The sequence below is a fragment of the Ascaphus truei genome, chromosome 3 (assembly GCF_040206685.1).
Source record: "Ascaphus truei isolate aAscTru1 chromosome 3, aAscTru1.hap1, whole genome shotgun sequence".
Lineage (NCBI taxonomy): Eukaryota > Metazoa > Chordata > Amphibia > Anura > Ascaphidae > Ascaphus > Ascaphus truei.
The window spans coordinates 121,094,572-121,118,675 of NC_134485.1; the positions used below are offsets into that span (position 1 = coordinate 121,094,572).

Consider the following 24,104-nt stretch of genomic DNA (forward strand, 5'->3'; position numbering starts at 1 on the left):
GGTCCTTTCTTTTTCTACCTATTTGCATAGGTGGGTTCTTCTCTTCAGGATTTTAGCTCCAGCACCCCAATTTTCTTATTAGACAGTAGCAAGAGTGTTTTCCCCTCTTTCCCCTCCCCATTCACAAATTTTTACAGTATCTTCTACAAACACCTCTTTATTGTCTCAATCAAATTACAATTGATCAATCCTTCTTCACTAACAACGAAATGCACACTGAAATACCTCAAGATGAAATAAGTGAACCTATAACCATTGAAGACAGTCTTGAGGCACAACAACAAACTTTGTTATGTTGTGAAGATAAGTATCTCCACATTGCACCTGGAGAAATGAACACTCCACAGAGTTTACTGTTTGATGAGTGAACCGAGGAACTATAATTTTCCAGCATTTATCTTGGTCAATTTTGAACTTTTCCAGATAATTTACGTGTTACACCATTCATGATGGCAACCAGCTAACTAAGACGTGCAGATCGACGTGCCGTCATACCATATCATCTGCTTTATGTAGCTATGAAAATTATGCAATTAAGAACTCGAGACTGTCTAACTGTTGCATGCAAATACATTGGTAAAGACACTAAACTAACCCGGCAGCAAGTTGAATCAAAAGAATACATCAACAACTGCATTAAAAACAACTTAGCCTTCCTACGCACAATTCCAAACTCTACCTACTACTGGGTTCAACACAAATGGAATCTGTTTGATATGATTAGACATCTTGGTAAACCAACAATGTTCTTGACTCGGGGCAGTCCACACGCCCATATTCTGCTTTGGCTTAATAATGCCCCAAAAGACCCACTTGGTGCCGACAAAGCAGACGCCATTGCCATGATAGACCAACTAATTTCTGTATCCGCTAGCAATGCATCGGGACATATAAAACTTCAAATGCACAAACATACATTCACGTGCTAGAAGAAAATAGCCACAGATAAACGACAAATGTGTCGCTTTGAAGCTCCATTCATGCCGTGTTGATCTACAACTATATTAGTGCCAAAGCCCAAAACAGACGGTCGCCAAAAAAATATATGCTGCTCATTACAAAACAATGCGGGAAAATCTAGAGAATAACGATTACGCCAACATAAATACCTTCTTTAAAGCAAATGACATACATTCCTATGATTATTACTTAGATGTACTCAGAGCTGACATTAAATGACCAAACGTTTTCATAAAGAGACAACCAAGTGAAAAGTGGCAGAATCCTTTCAATACCATCATCTTTAACATTTTTAAATCAAACACAGACATACAATTTATAACTGAGGAATACTCTTGTGCTGCCTATGTAGTTGAGTACGTGAACAAGACAAACAGAGGTACAGTATCAGCAACTTACAACGACAAATACAGTAATTGCAATTATGAACGACCATCCAGAGTTCGACATAATTGAAATCACAAGAAAACTAAGCATTGGCATGCTAAACACTGTTGAAATCACAAGCCAAGAAGCTTTTGGTATTTGCAATGTCAACCTCACAGCTCCAGCGTCATAGTGTACATTCCCACCATCTGGCCTATTGAGCGACAACGATTAAAGAAATCCAACCAAGAAATGAATGACAATAATCTGACAGATGATTCAAGTGACATATGGAAAGAGAACAGGTTTGACAAGTACGAATAAATACCACAAAACTTAGACGATATAACTATGGCATCTTTTGTTGCCAATTACACATGTATCGTCAAAGGAGTATACAAGAAATGGCAGTATCCACACATTATGCACTATAGAAATTATGACATGGCTCAAGATGTAAACGAATATAACTGTGAAATGGTCACTCTACACATACCATTTAGAAAAGAGGAGGAGATTCTTCAGAGATTACATTTTTAACAATCTACGATACAAATGAGGAGATTATTTTAGAGAGCCGCAAAATCTATGAATCAGATTTAGACATTCGCAAAACTCTAGAAATCTGCAAGCAAATCTGCAAAGAGGAAGGCAATGCAGATCCTGACCAGGCATGCACGGGTGACTTACACAACTTAGTCAAAAGATTACAACAAGAAGCTGATCCATTCCAATAGTTTTATGAGAATCCAGACAGTGTAATGAATGCAGATCTTAGGCTCACCACGCTCAACAAACTAGGTGTAATGGCAAAGAAACGTGACAATCTTATGTCAAAGGCATAAGTCTTCAAACTCATGCAAATGGCAAATGAAAAACAAAAAGGCCTGTTGATGCATCTAATTTGGAGCCTACTATCTCCACATGCTGAACCACTTCAGATCTTCCTCAATGGCCCTGTGGTAACACTTTTATAATACGCCTTTTAATGGACATTTTTAATCGGATCAGTAACACTGACAGATACTGCAATGCGTACATTACTTGTGCATCCACTGGTAAAGCCGCCGTGGCACATGATGGCCCAACCGTGCACACCGCTCTGAAAATATAAATTTCTAAAAAAATAATGCTTTCTATTGAAGTAGCTCAACAATATCGCACTCTTTTCAAATACGTCCGAGTCCTTATCATAGATGAAGTCTGTATGTTAGGTGCAGAGTTGTTATCTCAAATAGACACCAGACTTAAACAAATAACTGTCCACCAAAGTTGTTATCAACATTACCAAAGTGTCTTTCTAATTGGTGACTTGCGTCAATTGTCTCTGGTTCGCGCAACACCCATATATAAGCAGATAAAGCGCGTATGGTGGGACCCACATTGTGGTGTGGACTTAAATGCTATGAACTCCAAGAAGTTATGCGTCAATCAAATATAACATTTTCCAAAGTGCTAACTAAAATTGGTAACGGCATCAGATTGGATGAATGCGAGCAACAACCAATTGAATCCCGTTTCTACACCAAAGATGAAGCTGACCGTCTGTGTCCAAATGGAATACGCCTCTATCTGTGTAATAATTCGGTCAACACCTACAATCAATTAATCCTCAATGCCGCAATTAACAAAGTAATTTCTATAGCGCTAGACATATTTGTTGGCTGCTGAAACGCAGAGCAAGAAGCACACGTTCGTCAAAATTTTTATAAAATGTCTGTGCTCGATACCGGTGGTTTACCCTATGAACTCCCACTTGTAATTGGAAAGCCTTACCTCATCACTACAAATGTAGATGTATCTGATGGTCTAGCCAATGGTGCGTTGGGAATGTTAGCTCACATCCAATACAACGAGGAGGGCCAAGTTCAACGCCTATGGCTTGAGTTTCTTACATCGCCGAAAGTAGGAAAGAATGCTCGCAAGAAAATTACTGCTTACATACAAACAAACATCATCCACTCAGCGGTGCCACTAACAAGACGAACCTCCACTATATCTCTAAATAACAACAAAACTATCACCACTAAACAAAATCATTTCCCATTAATACCGGCGTGTGCTATTACAATTCATAAATCCCAAGGCGGAACATTCAACGCCGTTTTGTATGATTATGAAAAAGGACACGAACAACAGTTAGTTTACGTTGCTTTATCGCAACATCAATGGACTTTACATTGTCTTGTCAAAAGGTCAAAATACATTCTATCGCAGACTTAGAAATGCAACTTCCACAATAGACCACCAAAATGAGTTTGCCAGACAAGAAACAAACCAACTTCAGACAATGCAAGACACTTTACTTCATTTTATTCATGACAAAACATATCTGTCATTGCTCATGCTAAACTGTCAAAGCCTTCAAGCGCACCATGCGGACCTCACTGATTCAGTTATGCAGCAGTGCGACATCTTACTCCTTTCAGAGACTTGGCTAGACAATAATGAACAAGTCACTATTCTTAACTTTGACTGTGTGGTTCAATTTAAACGTCAACATGTTTGCGCCGGTGGAGTTGCTGTGTACCATAATAAACAAAATGATGCACATATTATTAGATCACATTTATACATTATCCACCGTCACACGAATGAATTACCACTTAATATTACAGCGGTTGGAGACACTTGCGCAGCAGAGTGCATTTTACCCAATGGAAAAATGATCCTCTGCACCGTCATATAAATTGCGCCAAACGAGACTATGGAGCATATCATAAAATACAGAGATTTCATTCCACACCCATACTCTATTGAAGGAGCAATCTTATTGAACAAAGAGTATCCAAAAATACCCATAATTTTAAGTGGCGACTTTAACATAAACTTTCAGTCTGAAGAAGCACTGCCACTCATAAAACTGATGCAAGAAAAAATCCATTTAGCTCAACACCAATCCAGCCATTGCAACAACAACATCCGGTTCAACCATTGATGCAGTCTCAACTCCATTTAGATAGTTTACAATCAAAAATATATGTATCTTTCTTTAGCTATCATAAATCAATTGTATCAAGCATTCCAACAGATGCAATTGAAATGTTAACTACAAATTAAACTAAGTATATTATACAGTCTCTCAAGTTTTTCCTTCTATGACAAAATATAGAATTACAAATAGCTAAAACACACGTTCTAAGTCAAACTTCTTTGCGTTTTGGCACTGAAATTGTGTTTTGATTTTTAATTAAAAACGTCACCATTACAAATACAATTTCTGTGACAAAACAGTGACAAAAGACGTTTCACTTAAAAAGCACCTGCTCAGGACACACACACTTTTTTTCTGTTTTCAGGTTGTTTACCCAAAGATGAGATACTCATGTTGAGTGTGGCTTCTATGTAGCAAAGATGCGGGGAGCTCAGGAACCGTGAAATATGTGAAACAAAAATAAAAATATATAGTGCAACACTGTGTGATGGCGATGAATCAATAGGTGAATATAACTCCTGATAGGTGTACACACACACTTTCCCGTAGTAAAATAGCATGTGTGCCTCTCTGGGCAAACACCCCGGGTGTTGATAAGAAGGAGTGCTTTGATGGTGGTGTCAGTGGTGTTAGTCTTCCAGGATTCGGACGGACATAGGAGATAAGATATACACAGAGGAGACGCATAGGGAATAATGCTATATTGGTAAGTCAAAGATCAAAAGACAAATGACCACTCACATGTAGACCCCAAATGTACAAACATGGTACGAAGTCCGCCTTCGTGGATATGGACGACCTTGGGTGGCTATCAGATGCAGGGATCCGCTGTGAGCTGCTACTGCACACACAGCAGCCGATGGATCCTTCACTTCTGCATTCCACACTCGCAGCGTCACGTGCTTTGAGGGACGTCTCAGGAGATGACGTCACTGTCCGGTTCTGATGGGGCTTGGCTAGGAGAGCAACTCTTAACCAAAAACTAGGTTGAACACCGCTGAGCCTTACCAGAAATGTGGACAGTCAAATGCACAGTTCATCAATTACACAAATGGATGGCTGATGAAGTGTCAAGAAAGCGAGGCCTGGAGCATTCAGGTGTGTGTTAACACAATGCCAAGGAGGAAAGACATCAGCAATGATCTTAGAGAAGCAATTGTTGCTGCCCATCAATCTGGGAGTGATTATAAGGCCATTTCCAAACAATTTAAAGTCCATCATTATACAGTGAGAAAGATTACCATCTCCCGCGATGAAATGGGGGAGAACAGGACAGGCTTCTGGGGTTGTGCCTCCGTCTCACTTACAGGTGCAGCGCCTCCATCTCCTACAGCCCCCAGCTATATGGGGTGAAGTATCTACAAGAGAATATTCCTTCACCTCCTCCCGATACACTTCACTCTCAGGCAGGTGTATAAATTAAAGTGCAGTCTCTTTATTGGTCTCTTCTATTCAGCATCCAGATCACACACTGTCTCCCTCCAGGATGTCCCTGACCTCACTCCTGGCCTAGGGCACCAAGAGTGGGTCTTGCTCTTCCATTATCTTATATGCAGGATAGGAGGTATGGGGTACACCCTCTCTCTACCCATAGGGAGGCCTCAAGCCTGCCAGTTCTGGCAGCTTTGTCTGGGTCACCTTGTCCCTCTCAGTCTTGGGACAGACTCAACTAAATAGAAAGTGGCACTAAGTAGCTCTAGCAGGCACCACCCCTGTGTCTTCTGATTGGACACAGAGCCTGATGCACTGCTTTCACTGACTTACTGCACTGCCTGAAGTGGGGAAAACCCATGATTGCTCCTGGCACCTGCCCTTACACAGGGATTACTGCCAGGAGGAGGGCAGACCTATAGCCTAAACCACACAGGGATATATATACATATATATGTATGTATGTATATATGTATATATGTATATATGTATATATGTATATATATATATGTATATATATATGAGCAAATGTCAGAAACCAACCTCACACTGATGATACCCATCAAGGTTGAAACATGTCTGTGAGTGGGTTAACTGACTTTGCATCTCCCAAGTCCTTGCTTAAAAGCTGTGTTTAAAGCAGCATGCATTGGCAAAGGGTTGTTCATGTAATGTGAGCTTGAGATAAAAGGTGGCACTGTGTGCTCATTTGCATGTCATTTCCCAGAATCCCTTGCTGCAGTTGAAGTGCTGTGTGCTGGGCGATAATGGTGAAAGACAGGGTTGCAGACCTGTCTAAGACATGCAAATGAATATACAGGAATATTTACAGTTGCTATATGCTATACTGTGGAGGGTTTTTGTCACATTTTTACCCACCATAACCTTAATAAATGTTGTGATTATATATATATATATATATATATATATATACAGTTTTCGACAAACCGCACGGTCCGGGAGACTGGATTTGACCCCGTGGCGACCTCATGGCTGCCCAAGCAGCACACGCAATTTTACCTGCTCGCGCTATGAGCCTGCGCTTCTATGGGCATTATTATTTGCCTCCTGCAACTGTAATGGCCACGTGGCGTCAGGCGCTGCATTGCCATGCCAACAGCTGAGGAGGCAGCCGATGCTGGGTATCACAAGACACCGATTGGAGCCTGGCGCCGGCCCGCCCGCACCTCCCGCCCGGCAACCAGGCCCTCCCGCCCGGCTTCCAGGCACCCCACATCTCCCGCCCAGCTTTCAGTCCCCCCCCGCCCGGCTTTCAGTCCCCCCCGTCCGGCTTTCAGACCCACCGCTCAGCTTCAACACCCTTCTGCCCGGCTGCCCGACCCCCCCCCCAACATCTGCCCAGCTGGCTGCATGTGGAGGACAAGCAAGCCCTGGATGAACTGTACAGGTGGGCCCCCTCCCTTCCAATGAATACCCTCCCACCCAGTCACCCACCCAGTGAGTGAGTGTGTGTGTCTGAGTATGTGTGTGTGTGTGTGCGCGTGTGTCTGAGTGCGTGTGTCTCTGTGTGTGTGTCTGAGTATGTGTCTGTGTGTGTGTGTGTCTGGGTGTGTGTTTGTGTCTGGGTATGTGTGTGTGTGTCTATCTGGGTGTGTGTGTGTCTGTGTGAATGTCTGTGTCTGTCACCCTCTCTCTGTCACCCTCTCTCTGTTGCACCCACTCTCTGTCGCACCCACACTCTCTCTCTCTCTCTCTCTCTCCCACACTATCTCTCTATCTCCCACACTAACTCTCTCTCTCTCTCTCCCACACTAACTCTCTCTCTCTCTCCCACACTAACTCTCTCTCTCTCTCCCACACTAACTCTCTCTCTCTCCCACACTAACTGTCTCTCTCTCTCTGACTTTTTATTAAGATCAGGGGAGATGAGACAAAGATTTGCCCAGAGGTGTTACAGTAAGACCATTGTTGAGAAAGGTTTTCGTAATAGCTTGAAAAAAAAACGTACTTCACTTTTACAACCTAAACGAACTACCATAGGTCAGAAGGTTATTCATTTTGTGGGTACCTACAATAAACAATGGCCATTATTGCGTAATGTCCTGCAACGACATTGGGACATATTAATGACCGACCCAGACCTAGCACAAGTCCTGGGTAAACAGGTCACTATGACGAGTCGCCGTTCGCCAAACTTAAAAGACAGTTTGGTGAACAGTCATTATGTCCCTAATGTTAGTAGGACATTTTTGTCAACTACCCAAAGAAGGGGTTTCGCGAGGGGCTCTAATTGTTCAGCTTGTAAATTTATGGAGAACACACTTACCTTTTCTAATAGCATGAAGACCCACAATTATAACATTAAGACCACATTAAATTGTAAATCTAAAGGGGTTATTTACTGCATTTTATGTCCCTGTGATTTACCCTATGTCGGTATGACCTCAAGGGAGGTCCGGTTTCGGATTTTAGAACACGTCAGAAATGTCAAAAAATACACAAAGAAACCTTGATAATTTCAAGAAAATAACAACTGTTGCCAGACATTTTCTAATAAAACATAATGCAGACAGTACGCTCCTGAGGGCTTTTGCGATTGAAAAGGTCACGCTGGGCATACGTGGCGGAGACCTTGAAAGGGCCCTCTTACAAAGGGAGACCAGATGGATCACACAAATAGATTCAATGATCCCAAAAGGCTTAAATGATTACATTGGTTTTGCCATGTTTCTATAGAATCTATTGTGCTCATGCTCATTAGCACTCAATTGATATAAACACAAAATTTGATAAGAAGATTTATTGCATGTTTTTGTTGTGCTTTTTCAGTTCGAGTGCATCACCTGTGTGGTATAATGCTGAGGATATGTGGCCGACTTCGGATGCGCGGCGTCTGACCAGGCTAACATAAACATGTAGTGGATGGCATCTTCCTCTATCCAGTATTCTGTAATCCATGTACACAAGAGGAACCGCAAGATCAGCATCTATGTACTTCATCCTATACAGTTTCTCTTTTGAAGACCCGAACTCATCACCTGATGAACATACCATATGACCAGCATTATCAAAGCATATCCTTGATCTCTGACATAATGCATTTCTACTGACTAATATCGTATGCAGTCTCCTTCTTGAAGACTTGGACTTATAGCCTCAAGAATATGTATGGACCTATATTTGGGTTCAGGCAAGACATTTGGACTAAGCAGAATTCACACATCTATATCTATATGATAACAATGTAATGATATCATGTGCCCTGATGGGGGCGTCCTCATTCTGATCCTTATGACGTGCCTAGGTTGTAATTTGGCAATTTCTTGCCATTGGTTTGCAGTAAATATCTCCCCCGTTTTGTATATATTGCGCATGCACAGTTTATATTACTATGTGCTGTTATTGAAGTCAAAACCGCGCACTAAGCATATTCTGTTACAGAGGGCCGTGCTGCCTTCGGTGTTACGGAGGTACTGCGCATACGCACTAAACTGTCATGGCGTCAAAGCGGAATTGGCATGACTGGCTATGCGTGTCACCGTGGAACACGGAAACACAGACAATCACTCATGTTAATTAGTGTATAGAGCTGGCCATTGGTTTCCAGTAAATATGTCTTCTGTTTTGTTTGTATTGCGCATGCGCAGTTTATATTACTATGTTCTATCGGCGCAACATGCGGCCAGAAATGTATTTCCCTGTTTCTACTTCTGTGCTCTCGTTGCGCGTGCTGCTATTGAAGTAAGTGTCGCACACTAAACATATTATGTTACAGAATGCCGTGCTGCCTTCGGTGTTATGGAGGTACTGCGCATGCGCACTAGACTGTCATGGCGCCATAGCGGAATTGGCATGACTGGCTATGCGTGTCACCGTGGAACGCGGAAGCACAGACAAACACTCATGTTAATTAGTGTATACAGCTGTTCTTTGGTCCTTTTTGGCGCGAAAATTTTCCTTTTTAACAGTGTTTTGCCCTAGCCTCCCCACCACTCCAAGTTTAATTCCTCTGACGAAACGCGTAGGAGTGGGGGTGCTAGGCAGGACCCCTGGATTATGTTGTCACGTAATTATGCTACCTAACACTGCTGCTATGATTTTTTCTGGACATTGAAACACTTTTTCATTATAGTTAAACTTGCAATACACAGGTTGTTTATCCAGCACGCTATTGAGAGGTTGCATTCTATTCATGTCATTTGCATGTGAATTGTTCTATGTTTGGAGTGACCCTCCTAGCACTGTTACCAATTTCCCTCAGGGATTTTTTTTGCTGTTGATCTTGGTCTTTATATCTGCTTTTAGGAAGCAGACTTAATGCTTGTTGAGGTAGTCAAGTATATACTGCCTTATCACTCTATGGGCCTCATGCAGTAAGCCCCGATAAGGCTTTTTCGGCATTTTGTAGCAATTTTTTCCTTCCAGATTCAGTAAGCGCCGATAAGTGGGAATTATCGGCAACATTTCCTCCCGATAAGAAATTATCGGGAGACGGCTGGCGATAAGCCACTTATCGGCACTTTTTTAACCCGGCTGAATTCAGGAAGCCCCGATCAGCTTTTCAGTGCTGATCGGCACCCCAGATTGGAGATTTTATGGCCAATCCAGCCCGCCAACTAAAGTTGGCAACTTGCTGGAGGAGAAGCATCGGCCGGGGCGACACTTAGAAAAAATCAGCCCTTTTCCCTGTCTGTGATTGATGCCGGGGGTCTCCGGAGCTGATATCCGCACCGGAGGCCTCCGGCATGCATCCGAGGCAGGAAAAAGGCATTTAAAAGCCACTTCATTACCTTAGCGGCTAACCGCTAAGGCAATGAAGGGGTTAACCCACCGTGCCATCTTTATTGTGGCTAGTGGGGGTGGGTGAAGGGGGTATTTGGCCCTGGGTGTGAGTTTAGGACTTGCGGGGGGCTTGCGGGGGCACTTAACCCCTTCACGACCGTAGCGGTTAATACCGCTACGGTCATGAAGGGGTTAAGGCCTCCCACTACCCACCCGCAAGCCCTAAACAACCACCGTTGGGGCTAATACCCCCTTCACCCACCCCACTACCCACAATAATAAAAAATACACACACCAGCCCCACACTAACTAAATAAATAAATAAATAACACCAACAACACCTATACCCCCCTAACATACAGTATAGTAATGGGCACAATGATTATTATCCACAAATGGATAATAGTGCAGTTGTCCATTTAAAATACATACACAGCAATAAAGACATTAAATACATATAGCACTCACCCATGTGCGCCTGCCACGATGAAGGCCATCCTCATCTTCATCCTGTCCATGCCCCATCCGCTTCTGCAAAACAGACACAATAATTAAAACATCCAATGTAATGTCCCCTAACCCCTTAATCACCATAGCGGTTATTAACCGCTACAGTCATTAAGGGGTTAACCCACCATCACCCACATACCCTCCCCCACTAACCCCCCCAACCCTGAGGCCTAACCACCCTCACCCACTACCCACAGGGGAGTCCTACCAAATACCCTTGGGGCCAATACCCCCTCCCCCAGCACATACAGTACATACAGTACAATAATGAGCCAAATAACTATTATCCACATAGGGATAATACATTATTTGGCCATTATTAAACACATTCAATACCGTAATAAAGTAAAGAAAATTGTACTAACCTCATCAATAAGAAGGCTCCGTCGCCAGCATCATCCTTGGGGTCCGTTGCCAAAATAATAAATAGCCAATACATCTCAATTACATTAACATACCAATGAACCCCTTAATCACCTTACCGGGTACTAACCTCAAAGGTAATTAAGGGGTGAAGCCATCCTGCAATGGCAACACCACTTATGCATAACATCCTCAATGAATTAAAAAGCAATTTCCTAACCAAATCTCATTTAATCATTCAATCTGAAGGCTCAAATGCCACTTAAAACATTGCATTTACAGTGTATACATGTAGCATAACATGTAAACTACATGTACACGCTGCAAATCAATGTTAACAATACAATAATCCAACTCAAATAGCCTGACATCACAAGAACTATATTATGTAAGCAAATAAAGTCACCATCAATGAATTAACAGACATGAATTACATCCCTAAACAATTAAAATACCATCCCTACCAATTACACAATTAACTATAGCTATCGTAACAGAGAACAAGTTCAAAACATAATAAAAAGGACACCAACATTTACAATATACTAAAGCAAGCCTCTCCATAACCTACAGTACAGCATAAAGCCCAAAACTTACATCTCTCTAATAATAAAATACATTTAACACACATCTATGCATAGCAGCATAGCCACAATGATTTACAATACAGAAAATCAAGCTTTAAAAACACTATCATTTCTTACCCTGTATGTATATATCTCTCCAGACATACATACATACATACAGTGGCAAGAAATGATATGCATTAAAAAAAATGAAGACATGAAAAAGCACAAAAAAACACAGTTACATTAAATACATTTCTTTATTTAACTTACCATTACTTGCCCCCACCGACTCCCGTTGATCAGCTTACTCACGAACCAATCCACGAACAGGAGCCCATAAAATAAAAAAATATAAAATAATAAACATTAAAATAATAAAACACGACAATCCAGGGGTCTTCTAGTTGTAATCCATCTTCATCTGTATTCTTCTACCTTCTTCCGGGGTCTTCTTGCCATCTGCTGCCACGCCCTGGTCTTCTTTCTTCAGAGGAGGTCCTTCCTCCTCGGCGTCTGGCTTCAAAATTAGACGACATAGGCTTTTAAAGGCCTATGACGTCACATTTTCGTCATATGGTTCCCACGGCCCTGATTGGGCCGTGAAAACCATGTGTTTTGGCCGATGTAAAAAAAAAATGATGACGTCACTTAAAGGCAAAGACAGCACAGCCAATCAGAATGGCTTTGCTGCAATTGCCTTTAAGATGACGTCATGAAAAGATACATGGCCGGAATCACATGGTACGGCAGCCAATCAGAGCGTGGGAAGTCTATCCCTACTCTGATTGGTTCAAGTACCATGTGACAGAGGCTTGGGGGAGAAAGGATGTGACATCATTGAAAGCCTCTGTCACATGGTACTTGAACCAATCAGAGTAGGGATAGACTTCCCACGCTCTGATTGGCTGCCGTACCATGTGAGTCCGGCCATGTGTCTTTTCATGACGTCATCTTAAAGGCAATTGCAGCAAAGCCATTCTGATTGGCTGTGCTGTCATTGCCTTTAAGTGACGTCATCATTTTTTTTTACATCGGCCAAAACACATGGTTTTCACGGCCCAATCAGGGCCATGGGAACCATATGACGAAAATGTGACGTCATAGGCCTTTAAAAGCCTATGTCGTCTCATTTTGAAGCCAGGCGCCGAGGAGGAAGGACCTCCTCTGAAGAAAGAAGACCAGGGCGTGGCAGCAGACGGCAAGAAGACCCCGGAAGAAGGTAGAAGAATACAGATGAAGATGGATTACAACTAGAAGACCCCTGGATTGTCGTGTTTTATTATTTTAATGTTTATTATTTTATGTTTTTTTATTTTATGGGTTCCTGTTCGTGGATTGGTTCGTGAGTAAGCTGATCAACGGGAGTCGGTGGGGGCAAGTAATGGTAAGTTAAATAAAGAAATGTATTTAATGTAACTGTGTTTTTTTGTGCTTTTTCATGTCTTCATTTTTTTTAATGCATATCATTTCTTGCCACTGTATGTATGTATGTATGTCTGGAGAGATATATACATACAGGGTAAGAAATGATAGTGTTTTTAAAGCTTGATTTTCTGTATTGTAAATCATTGTGGCTATGCTGCTATGCATAGATGTGTGTTAAATGTATTTTATTATTAGAGAGATGTAAGTTTTGGGCTTTATGCTGTACTGTAGGTTATGGAGAGGCTTGCTTTAGTATATTGTAAATGTTGGTGTCCTTTTTATTATGTTTTGAACTTGTTCTCTGTTACGATAGCTATAGTTAATTGTGTAATTGGTAGGGATGGTATTTTAATTGTTTAGGGATGTAATTCATGTCTGTTAATTCATTGATGGTGACTTTATTTGCTTACATAATATAGTTCTTGTGATGTCAGGCTATTTGAGTTGGATTATTGTATTGTTAACATTGATTTGCAGCGTGTACATGTAGTTTACATGTTATGCTACATGTATACACTGTAAATGCAATGTTTTAAGTGGCATTTGAGCCTTCAGATTGAATGATTAAATGAGATTTGGTTAGGAAATTGCTTTTTAATTCATTGAGGATGTTATGCATAAGTGGTGTTGCCATTGCAGGATGGCTTCACCCCTTAATTACCTTTGAGGTTAGTACCCGATAAGGTGATTAAGGGGTTCATTGGTATGTTAATGTAATTGAGATGTATTGGCTATTTATTATTTTGGCAACGGACCCCAAGGATGATGCTGGCGACGGAGCCTTCTTATTGATGAGGTTAGTACAATTTTCTTTATTTTATTACGGTATTTAATGTGTTTAATAATGGCCAAATAATGTATTATCCCTATGTGGATAATAGTTATTTGGCACATTATTGTACTGTATGTGCTGGGGGAGGGGGTATTGGCCCCAAGGGTATTTGGTAGGACTCCCCTGTGGGTAGTGGGTGAGGGTGGTTAGGCCTCAGGGTTGGGGGGGATAGTGGGGGAGGGTATGTGGGTGAGGGTGGGTTAACCCCTTAATGACTGTAGCGGTTAATAACCGCTATGGTGATTAAGGGGTTAGGGGACATTACATTGGATGTTTTAATTCTTGTGTCTGTTTTGCAGAAGCGGATGGTGCATGGGCAGGATGAAGATGAGGATGGCCTTCATCATGGCAGCCGGACATGGGTGGTGAGTACTATATGTATTTAATGTCTTTATTTTTGTTTATGTATTTTACATACACAGGGGGTGTATGTTTTTATTGCAATGTTTATTGGGGGCAAATGTCCCCAATAAACATGCTATTCTGCCTTAACCCCTTCATTGCCTTAGCGGCTATCCGCTATGGTAATGAAGCAGCATTTATGTATTTTTAATACTATTGTGCGGGAGCAGGGGGCCCCCTGAGCTGAACCGCATTAATTTGTGTCTCAGAGACCCCCTGCTTCCCGAATTACAGGCCCCGGTTTGGGGCATCGGTTACAGTGTCGCCGCCATATTTATAGCGGGCACGTCGCGAATGGGACGCTATAAAGATGGCGGCGACACTGCCACCCAATGACACATTCCGGGGCCTGTAACTCAGGAAGCAGGGGGTCCCTGGTCCACAAAGTGATGCGGTTCAGCTCGAGGGACCCCCTGCTCACTGTACAGTATTATTAAATAAATATTCATGCTGCTTCGTTACCGTAGCAGATACCCTGTAAGGTAAGGAACGAGTCTTTATTGATGTGTGTGTTTTACTCATAGTGTAGATGTGCAGGGGGTCTCCGCAGCTGAAGCGCTTTTGTTTTAGGTCTGGGGACCCCCTGCTTCCCGAGATACAGGCCCCTTTATGGGGTGCCGGTATCCCTCTGCTTTGTTTACAGGCCGCGGTCACGTGATTGGGACCTTTAAATGTAGAGGGATACCGGCACCTCATAAAGGGGCCTGTATCTCGGGAAGCAGGGGTTCCCCCGACCTGAAACCAATGCGGTTCAGCTCCAGAGACCCCCTGCATATGTACACTAGGAGTAAAAGTTGTTTAAAAATACTTTATTTGTTGCCGATGTTTGCGCTGAGAGAGCGGCTTGTCTCTCTCTGCTGCAAACATCTATCGCCACCAAAGGCTTATCGGCAGGCTTATCGGGAGCCAGCCTGTATCGGCACAGGCTCATCGGCAGCTTTGCTTTCGCAGTGCTTCGGCAGGGATCAGAAGGATTCGGCCCTTACTGAATACTGCGAGGGCAAATCGCCAAAAAAAGACCGATCCCCCACCTATCCGCCACACTTGGCTAAAAGATTTTATCGGGCCTTACTGCATGAGGCCCTATGTCCTATAGGACGCACTATATTTTATGCATGCCATAGGTGCTTGTGAATATAACAGCCTGCATTTGAGATTTCTGCCTATTTAAGTGTTTGGTTATCATTGTCTTTATATGACATTAGGGTTTACATTGTGAGTTTATCCCTTAGTTTTGCTACAGTGTTTCCATTGGGTAGTATCCGTGACAGGGGTCCTAGCCTTAATTTTTTTAAAATCTTGTACTGTTTTCTAAATCTTCTTTGTGTCAATTAATAAATTGTTATTTTTCATATGGTATACCTGAGTGCTCTTAAGTGGGTCCTTTCTCTCTTTCTTTTATATATATATATATATATATATATATATATATATATATATATGACTGAAATAATGTTTGTGTGTGTATTTCTATCCCATTGTGTCATTGGCCACGGACGCGCCCCCCTCACCCACCCCTCACATTGCGAGAACAACTTGGTGAACCCACACTCCTCACATCTCCCCCCACACCCACACACCTCTGCCGCTCCTCGACGCAGGACTCGCCTCTCCTCCACCACCAACCCCCCTCCCTCCGGTCACACCACTACCACCCGCCGCTTGGCCTCACCTCTCCCCCACCACCAACCCCCCTCCCTCCGGTCACGCCACTACCACCTGCTGCTCCTCGGTGCCGGCCTCACCTCTCCCCCACCACCAACCCCCCTCCCCTCGGTCACACCACTCTGTGTCCCTGTCTCCCGCTGAGTCCTCCTGCCCCCGGGTATCACCTCCACCTGCCCCTCCTGGGTAGCGCACCCCCATGCCCCCCGTGTGTCAACCCCCCCCCACTGCCCCCTGTGTCGGTCCACCCTGGACCCTGCCCCCCACCCCTTTCCCCAGTGCCCCCACCCCTTTCCCCGGTGCCCCCTGTCACATGCTTGTTGCACGTGTGCTCCGTCATCCAGGGGCCTGGCGGTGTGCACACGCTGCGGCTCCAGGCTGTGGCTGCTCCCGCTCATCGGGCACTTCAGCCTCCTCCTGACGCCGGCTCGCGCCCACTCCAGGTTGCCGTGCGCTCGGCGGCCTGCGCTGCATGCTCCGCCCCCACACCCAGGACCGACCGGTCAGAGCGCCCGGACAGGAGAGAGGCGCCTTCTGGACCAGTGGGAGCTCTGAGACTGGCCGGAGGTGGCTGTTGTCCACCAGTGGGGGGAAGGGGCGGGTCCTCACTGCACTTGTTGTTGGTGCCCGAGGACATTTGTGTGTGTGTGTGTGTGTGTATGTGTGTATGTGTGTGACACTGGGTGTGTGTGACAATGTGTGTGTGTGACACTGTGTGTGTGTGACACTGTGAGTGTGACACTGTGTGTGTGTGACACTGTGTGTGTATGTGTGTGACACTGTGTGTGTATGTGTGTGTGTGTATGTGTCTACCACTGTGTGTGTCTCACTGGGTTTGTGTGTGTGGCACTGTGTGTTTCTCACGGTGTGTGTGGCACTGTGTGCTGCGCGGGGTGACCGGAGCTGTGCAGGGGGGGGACCGGAGCAGCGCAGGGGGTGGGAGGACCGGACCTGCGCAGAGGGGGGGAAGGACCACTGCTGCGCATGGGTGGGGGGAGGTGGAGAGAGACGAGGGGAACATGGGGAGGGGAGACAGGGGGGAAGGGAGGGTGGAGAGAGGAAGGAGCGGGAGGTTTTGGTCCCGGGCAGCGCCGGGTCTCTCAGCTAGTATATATATATACACACACACTCAGCCATATTAACTAAATGGTGCTACTCGAGACACAAGTTGGTTCCTTCAGTTGAATAGGCCACAAGGTGTATTTTGACATTGTACATTGTACAGCCTCATTAATATGGCCCTGTGTCAGATTAAAGAGTGTGGATCAAAGCACAAGAAAACCAATTATGAGACTGAGCTTGTTTGAAAAACATTTATTGAATTACTTAATCATCCATTGCACATTGTATTCTTTTCTTCTTGGTATTTGTTATCCTAATATTTTGACAATTTTTCATGAATATGTTGTATTTCTATTGTGTAGCATTATTCATCTTGTTGCGAAGAGTTTACCAGCTATATGGGTCCTAATGCAAACCAGTTTATGTTGTGGATAGTGATACCTTTTACTACACAAATCTCTTTAAGATGGACAAATTGGAAGAGCTATGCTTTTTAAAACATCTCATGTACAAATGACAGTATTAAACAATTCTAAATATGGTCAAAACATATCACTATCTACAAATCACATTTTACAATATCCATTGTATTTGTATTAGTGGCCATCTTGGAAAATGGCAAAAGAATGGATCATGAAACATGGTTATAATACAATTTTTTTTTTTAACTGTTGTATCCTATGACTGAAAAAAAAAAACCTGTGCAATCTCCTGGTGACCTTATATCAGGCCATGAAATCAGGTAGCATCTTGCAGTGACAGTCTTTCCTCCAAAGTTTAGAGGTGTTCCGCCGGGATTTACTAACCTTCGATACAGGTTATTTCAGCGCAATCATGTTAATGCTCATTGACACGGATGGCAGTTAACGTGGGATCATGGTGTGATAACTCGTATTGGAAATTAGTGAGTAACCCTATTGTGTATAGAAATATTGGTGCTGGGATGCTACAGTACGTATATAGGCATTACAGCTAATATAATGAATCAAAACTTTGGATACCCAAATATTAAAATTCTAAAGAAATATACATCAAAGGCACCCCAGAAAAGCACGAGTCTTCACAACACTTGTTTTTATTAAATAAAAAAAATTAAATTGTCTGTGGCTGAAATTTATAATTTGGTAGTGCTTCAATTTATGTATAATTAAGGTCTTGCTTTCCAAAAGGAATGATATACGGTATGAATGCATTCTGTATTATATTAAAGCACACAAAAAGCCCTTGTAAAACTTGTTTCAGATTTAAAAACTGTGCTATGAGACATTAATAAAATCCATGCAGTGCAAAATATGTATACAGACAAAATCAAAAGATCTTTTCAGTCGTTAAGTGCTGGAAGGGCCTGCATTTGTGCATGATAACCTACAGTAATAATACATGTATGTGACCTGCTCCACAGATATGTTCCTGAATGCTGCATGAGTATCACTTTTCCAATAAATACACTTACAAATATTTTCATATATAAAGAATAAAAGAGCCTAAACTCTATGATATGATTTCTGGCATAAACAAAGTGTAAAAAAAAATAAATCTTACCAGACAGCAGTTTTAGAGGCTAATTTTATATCCACGAAAGCGACTGTTCTGATGTTTTCAGCCTAAAAAAACCCATAGACGTCAATGGGGATTTTCAAGCCAAAAATGCCTAGAACAGACTCAATGGAGTATATAGAATTTAACCCTTAGTCTATTCCAGTTTTTTTTATTTTTTAAAGCTGTTTTTATAGCTCTCATAAAGAAAGAGCAGTTTCTTTGTGACATTCTCAGATTTCTTTCATGGCTGCTATAGTGTTGTTTTTTGGTTACATGTTCATTATTTTGTTAGTCATGATACCTATGGTAGTATCCCTCATGATGTCTATAGTCATCCTGATAACCTTCCTCATAGCCTTGGTGAGGGTAACCATGGTAACCATACCCCCCATACTCATCTTCTGGGCAGCGCATCCCCAGTGATTGCTGAATTGCCATTTCTTGTCGCCGGAGTTGCATAGAGTCAATTAAATCATATACAATTGAAAAGGACCACATTGGGGAAGGATACCAGGACTTCACATTGCCGTCTTTCCCAACAAGGAGCATGGAGAAATATTCAGGACTGACTTGAAAGTAGTTTCTTATGTCTTTCACCAAGTTAAAAGGAAGGTCTTCTCGGTCAACACTGGAACTTCCTGGAAGGGAAGCACACAGAGATATATCTGTATACACGGTTCTAGTAATAGTTACATAGTTACATAGTTACATAGTTACATAGTAGGTGAGGTTGAAAAAAGACTTCCGTCCATCAAGTTCAATCTAATATTTATTTTATTTATAGGGATCATATGAAAAAAATGTTGCGTAATTCTCAACAGATTGTTGATTCTGATAAACACAGTATGATGATCTTAAATCTGTATCTTTGTAAAACTTTATGGAGATCTAAACATTTTTAATTTCTGTTTTTGCATCACTATTTCGTCAGCATTAGGGGATTTTGAAAGCTATGATTTTACTTTAGTTTTATCTAGGTATAAGGTTAATATATCATTTTAAGTCTGAACTAGAAAAGGCTATCACAGGATACACTGAGGCAGGATTTAGGGTAGACATATTTGTGACGGAAAGGGCCCAGGGACCAGTATAATAAAGGTTAAGCCCGGTCCCTTGCCCCCACCATCCTTCTCTGGAGCTCATCAGGCCACCAGACCCCGGAGCTACCTAGTTTTCAGGCACTGGGAAGCCCCATTCATACCTTGTACTGTGAGCTTTTATTTCTGTTGCTTATGGGCATGCAGGGCTGAAAAACCCTGTGTGCAGCCCGCATGTCCAGAGAAAATGGCTGCTGCTGGGACTGGAGGGGGAGAGAAGGTGCAGAGGACAAAGTGTCTAGGGGTGAAGATTGGGTCGAAGGGTCATTCGCCCAAAAAGCGGAGCAGATGGTTGCCTCCCCAGCCAGAGTGGCGGCTATCCAGAAGGAGATATCCTGCCAGGGGAAGCCGTTGCCGAGTCCCTCTGGTAGGCGCTGCTCCCACTGACTCATTTGTATCTCCCTCCACAAGCCTTTTAACTCTCTAAACCTACCCCCAGCCCTAATTGGCCAATGCAGATGAGCCATCGCCTCCTGATTGGGCCGTGAGCAGCATCTGCACTGCAGTTGGTAGCCAGACCCTCTATCCTGCTTTTCTATGGTATCGGGGAAGCTAGAAAAAGGGAACCTGATCAGCACTGCACAGTTCATTCTGATCATGACGTGCAGACGGAATAAGTGGTGTGATCCGAGGCTTTGCTGGAGACACCTGAAAATGAGGCTGAGAGCCTCGCCAGTGGAAAAGGTAAAACTGCTTTGTGCTATGAGACTGTAGCTGTGCTGGAGCAGTAGAGAGGAATTTTTTTAGCAGGAGATTTGAAAGTGCTCGGCCGCAAATTGCACCAGAGAGGTTTGTACGGTCCTTTCGTCGTCGGAGAGTGTAAGCAAGCCCTGGGTAAGCCTTTGATGTGGAACTCAGCATCTAGCCAGCTAGGATTTCCCACGTATGTCCCGTTTTTAGTAAGTAAAGCTCTAAATGTGTTTTTTTCTCTTATGCTTGCTGGCTCCGGCTGGAATAAAAATTATTTTTTGAACTGCTTTGTCCTGTCTGGTGCATTAATCCCTGGGTTAAGTTCTGATCTTCCGTGACAATATTTACCCATATTTAGGGATGATTTGTGTACTGTAACTTGTATAAGACTGAAATAGAATATATTACTGTAACAGGGACGTATCCCTATTTAAATAAAGCTGTCTCTAGTGGTCTGAAAATCCAGTGGAGAGCTGGTTAATTGCAGCTAGTCAATTTTCCAGCTCCACCTGGGTAATCAGAAGACAGACCAAGAGACTCCTTAGCACAGACACACTGTGCTGACATAAAGAGATGAAGTCTTGAGTACACAGAAGAGCTGTGCTGATAAGACACCAGACCCCTTTTCCTGGACCCACTTAGACTCAGAGACTGCCACAAAGAGCCCCTGCATACAGGTCCCTCTTGAGACTTTGGGGTGATAGGTGGGTAAGGGTCACCCACCCCCCCCCCCCAGCCTGGCAGATAGGGACTGGGGAAGTTAGTTAGCCTTTACATAGGGATAGATATTTGTTTCTTTGTATTATGTTTTGCCTTAAAATGCGGTTTTAAGTGACAGGCTAAACAAAACCATGTTTAAATTCCCCCAAATCGGTCTCCCCGTGTATACTCTGCACAGGTCTCTTACATATGGTGTCAGATGTTGGATGAGAGGTGGCCCTTGAATTTCAAAGGGGCCCCGAAGACTGCCGGGGATTTTTTTTGTGCTTTTGCCTGCATACAGTTCCTGCAACAGCCTTAGCAACAAAACAAAGAACAGAAGTGACGAGAATTAAAGGGCTACTCATCCAGGCTGGAAAGCTTCACTGCACTGGAGAAAGCCACAATGCCACAGTTTGACTGGAGGGACTGCGACAGATGGTGACCCACACAAGGTACTGATGCTCCACATGTGAACCCCCCTGTGTGTTTTTAAAATAGCAGTACAGACTCTGCAAGAAAGAAGAAGAAAATGTGTTCCTGGTGTAGAGAGCCCAGCCACATGGAGGAGTGTCCCTTCAGGCGTTATTCTGATAACGAGGATGATGCCTATGTGGCCCTTGGAAAAGGGCAGCACCCAGCCAAGGAACTGCAGCAGAATCAATGCGCTGTGGTCACAAGGAAAACGCAGAAGTTTTTCTTAGCAAGTGCACATCCAGTATCACTGATGAGAAAGGAGGTGTGCACAGTACTGCTGATGTCTCAGAATCTACAAAAGTAAAGAAGAAGAAAAATTCTACAGAGATGCCTGTGAGAGCTACAAACTCTGCAAGTGAAGTTTACCCACCTGTAGAACTACCAGCTGGGGTTCTAGCATATAAAGAGAAAATCACTGCAATAACGCCTCCCGAGGTCAGGGGGAAGAATACACCTGATACTGCCAAAATGGAGGGCAAAATTTGGTTTTCCTGTACTGAACCCGGCCACACGAAAGAGTGGCCCTTCCAGTCCTACGAAGATACTGATGAGGATGAAGATATCTCTTATGTGGAGCCCGAAACGAGTCACCAACAAAACAGCCCTAGGATGGTGGAGGTGCCTGAACTTGGTACGCACCGAAAAAACAGGTCTCTATGACCCTGGATATTCCTGCCAGCTACTGCAACTGCAAGAAAAGCATGGTGGATGCTGTGAAACTGCTGAAGTTTCAAACAAAAAAGGAGGCCCCAGTATCCCTGATGGGGCCAAGTCGTCCAAAGCAAAAAGATGTAAAAAGAAAAAGAAAGGAGTTTCTCCAATTACAATGGAAGGATCAGACACGTCCGTAGATTCCGCTGAGGAAAAGGGGGGCCGAGATGCCCTACAGCCTAGTGGAAATGGAGAAAGCCTAGTGGAAATGGAGAATTCGTCCTGCGGATGACAGAATATTCAGAGGGCCTAATGCAGAATTCGTGAACCCCAAAGAAATGTCTGTCTGGTGCTGAAAGTGAGAAACCCTCAAACTCTACCAAGGAAGCGGACCCGGAACCAATGAGTGACGATCCCTTGACCAACTTTGAAGATGCCGTGCAAACTGCGAGGCAGGACTGTGATTTCCTCTTTAAGCGATTGAAACAGGAGATGGAAGCTAATGCAAGCTGTAGAGTGGTCAGCTCACACTCTCCCTTGACTGTGGGACTGTGATGAATATGGAGAGTCGCTTACGTAGTGACTTAGAAGATCTGACAACTGAGCTGAAAACGTCGAGCACTATTATTACCACCATGGATAAAAAGTAGAGCAAATGTGACAAAATTATTGCTAACCTGAAACAGAAGTATGAGGAGGCACTGAAAAAGATTAGTCTCTCTCAGCAAGAGGTTCACAATTGCTATAGAGAGTTGGAAGTCTCTCAGAATAGAAAGATTCAGTCTTTGGCTAGAATGAGGCAGAACTGTTTCGGTGATCACACCTCTACAGGTACAATACAGTAATAGGATTTACTTCTGACAAATGGGAGGGAGAGAGTCAGGTCAACAGGCGCATGATCTGACAAAGTAATTGAGCCAATATCGGAGAGCGAGGAGGCTTGAAGGATGTTTTTTGTGACCAGGAAATAGTCTATCCTGGAATACATCTGGTGTGGAGAAGAGAAGAAGGAATAGTCCCGCTGAACCTGATGTAGGGCCCACCAAACATCTATCAGAGAGAATTCCTGAATCAAATCTCTAAAAAATGTTGATGTTTTATGTACCAGGGCCGAGTGAGCCTGGCCTGGGGTGGTTGACCTGTCAAGATCAGGGGTGATAAACATATTCATGTCCACCCACAACAAAGGAAAACAAATACATGGTATCAATCGATTCTAGGACTTTCCACACAAATTCAGCCTGGTTCTCATTTGTGGAAGAGATTAAAAAAGATCTACTGAATTGGAATACATTTCAAATCTCAAGGATTGGGAGAATAATATCTGTCAAACTGAATATTCTCTCTAGATTGTTATATTATTTCCAAACCCTCCCGATCCAGATCCCAGAAACTGAACTGAAAGCTCTTCAAAACAAAATATTCTCATTCATTTGACAGGGCAAAAGACCTAGGATGGCCAGATCAGTTATGCTGACCTCTAAGGCAAGAGGTGGCTTAGGGGTACCAGATGTTCTGAAATATTTTCAGAATGCCCAGCTCAGACAAGTGGTAGTATGGAGTGCTGACCCAAATCAATATTGCTGGTTGGCCATTGAATCTCAGTACTCAAAGGCACTCCCTCTGCAACTGTCTCTCTGGGCCCCTGAGAAAAAAACACTCGGGCATAAAAACATTTGATCTAGGGT

At 43.3% G+C, this 24,104-nt stretch overlaps 1 protein-coding gene across 1 annotated transcript in view; it reads right to left on the reverse strand.

Annotated features, from left to right (window-relative positions):
* Positions 1 to 17,500: 17,500 nt before the first annotated feature.
* CCDC80 (coiled-coil domain containing 80) overlaps positions 17,501 to 24,104 on the reverse strand; it is an 88,757-nt gene continuing 82,153 nt past the window's right edge. Inside the window, exon 8 of the mRNA XM_075589461.1 lies at positions 17,501 to 19,440. Within this exon, the coding sequence (XP_075445576.1) occupies positions 19,091 to 19,440 (350 nt within the window). The 3' untranslated portion in view covers positions 17,501 to 19,090. The remainder of the gene's footprint in view (positions 19,441 to 24,104) is intronic.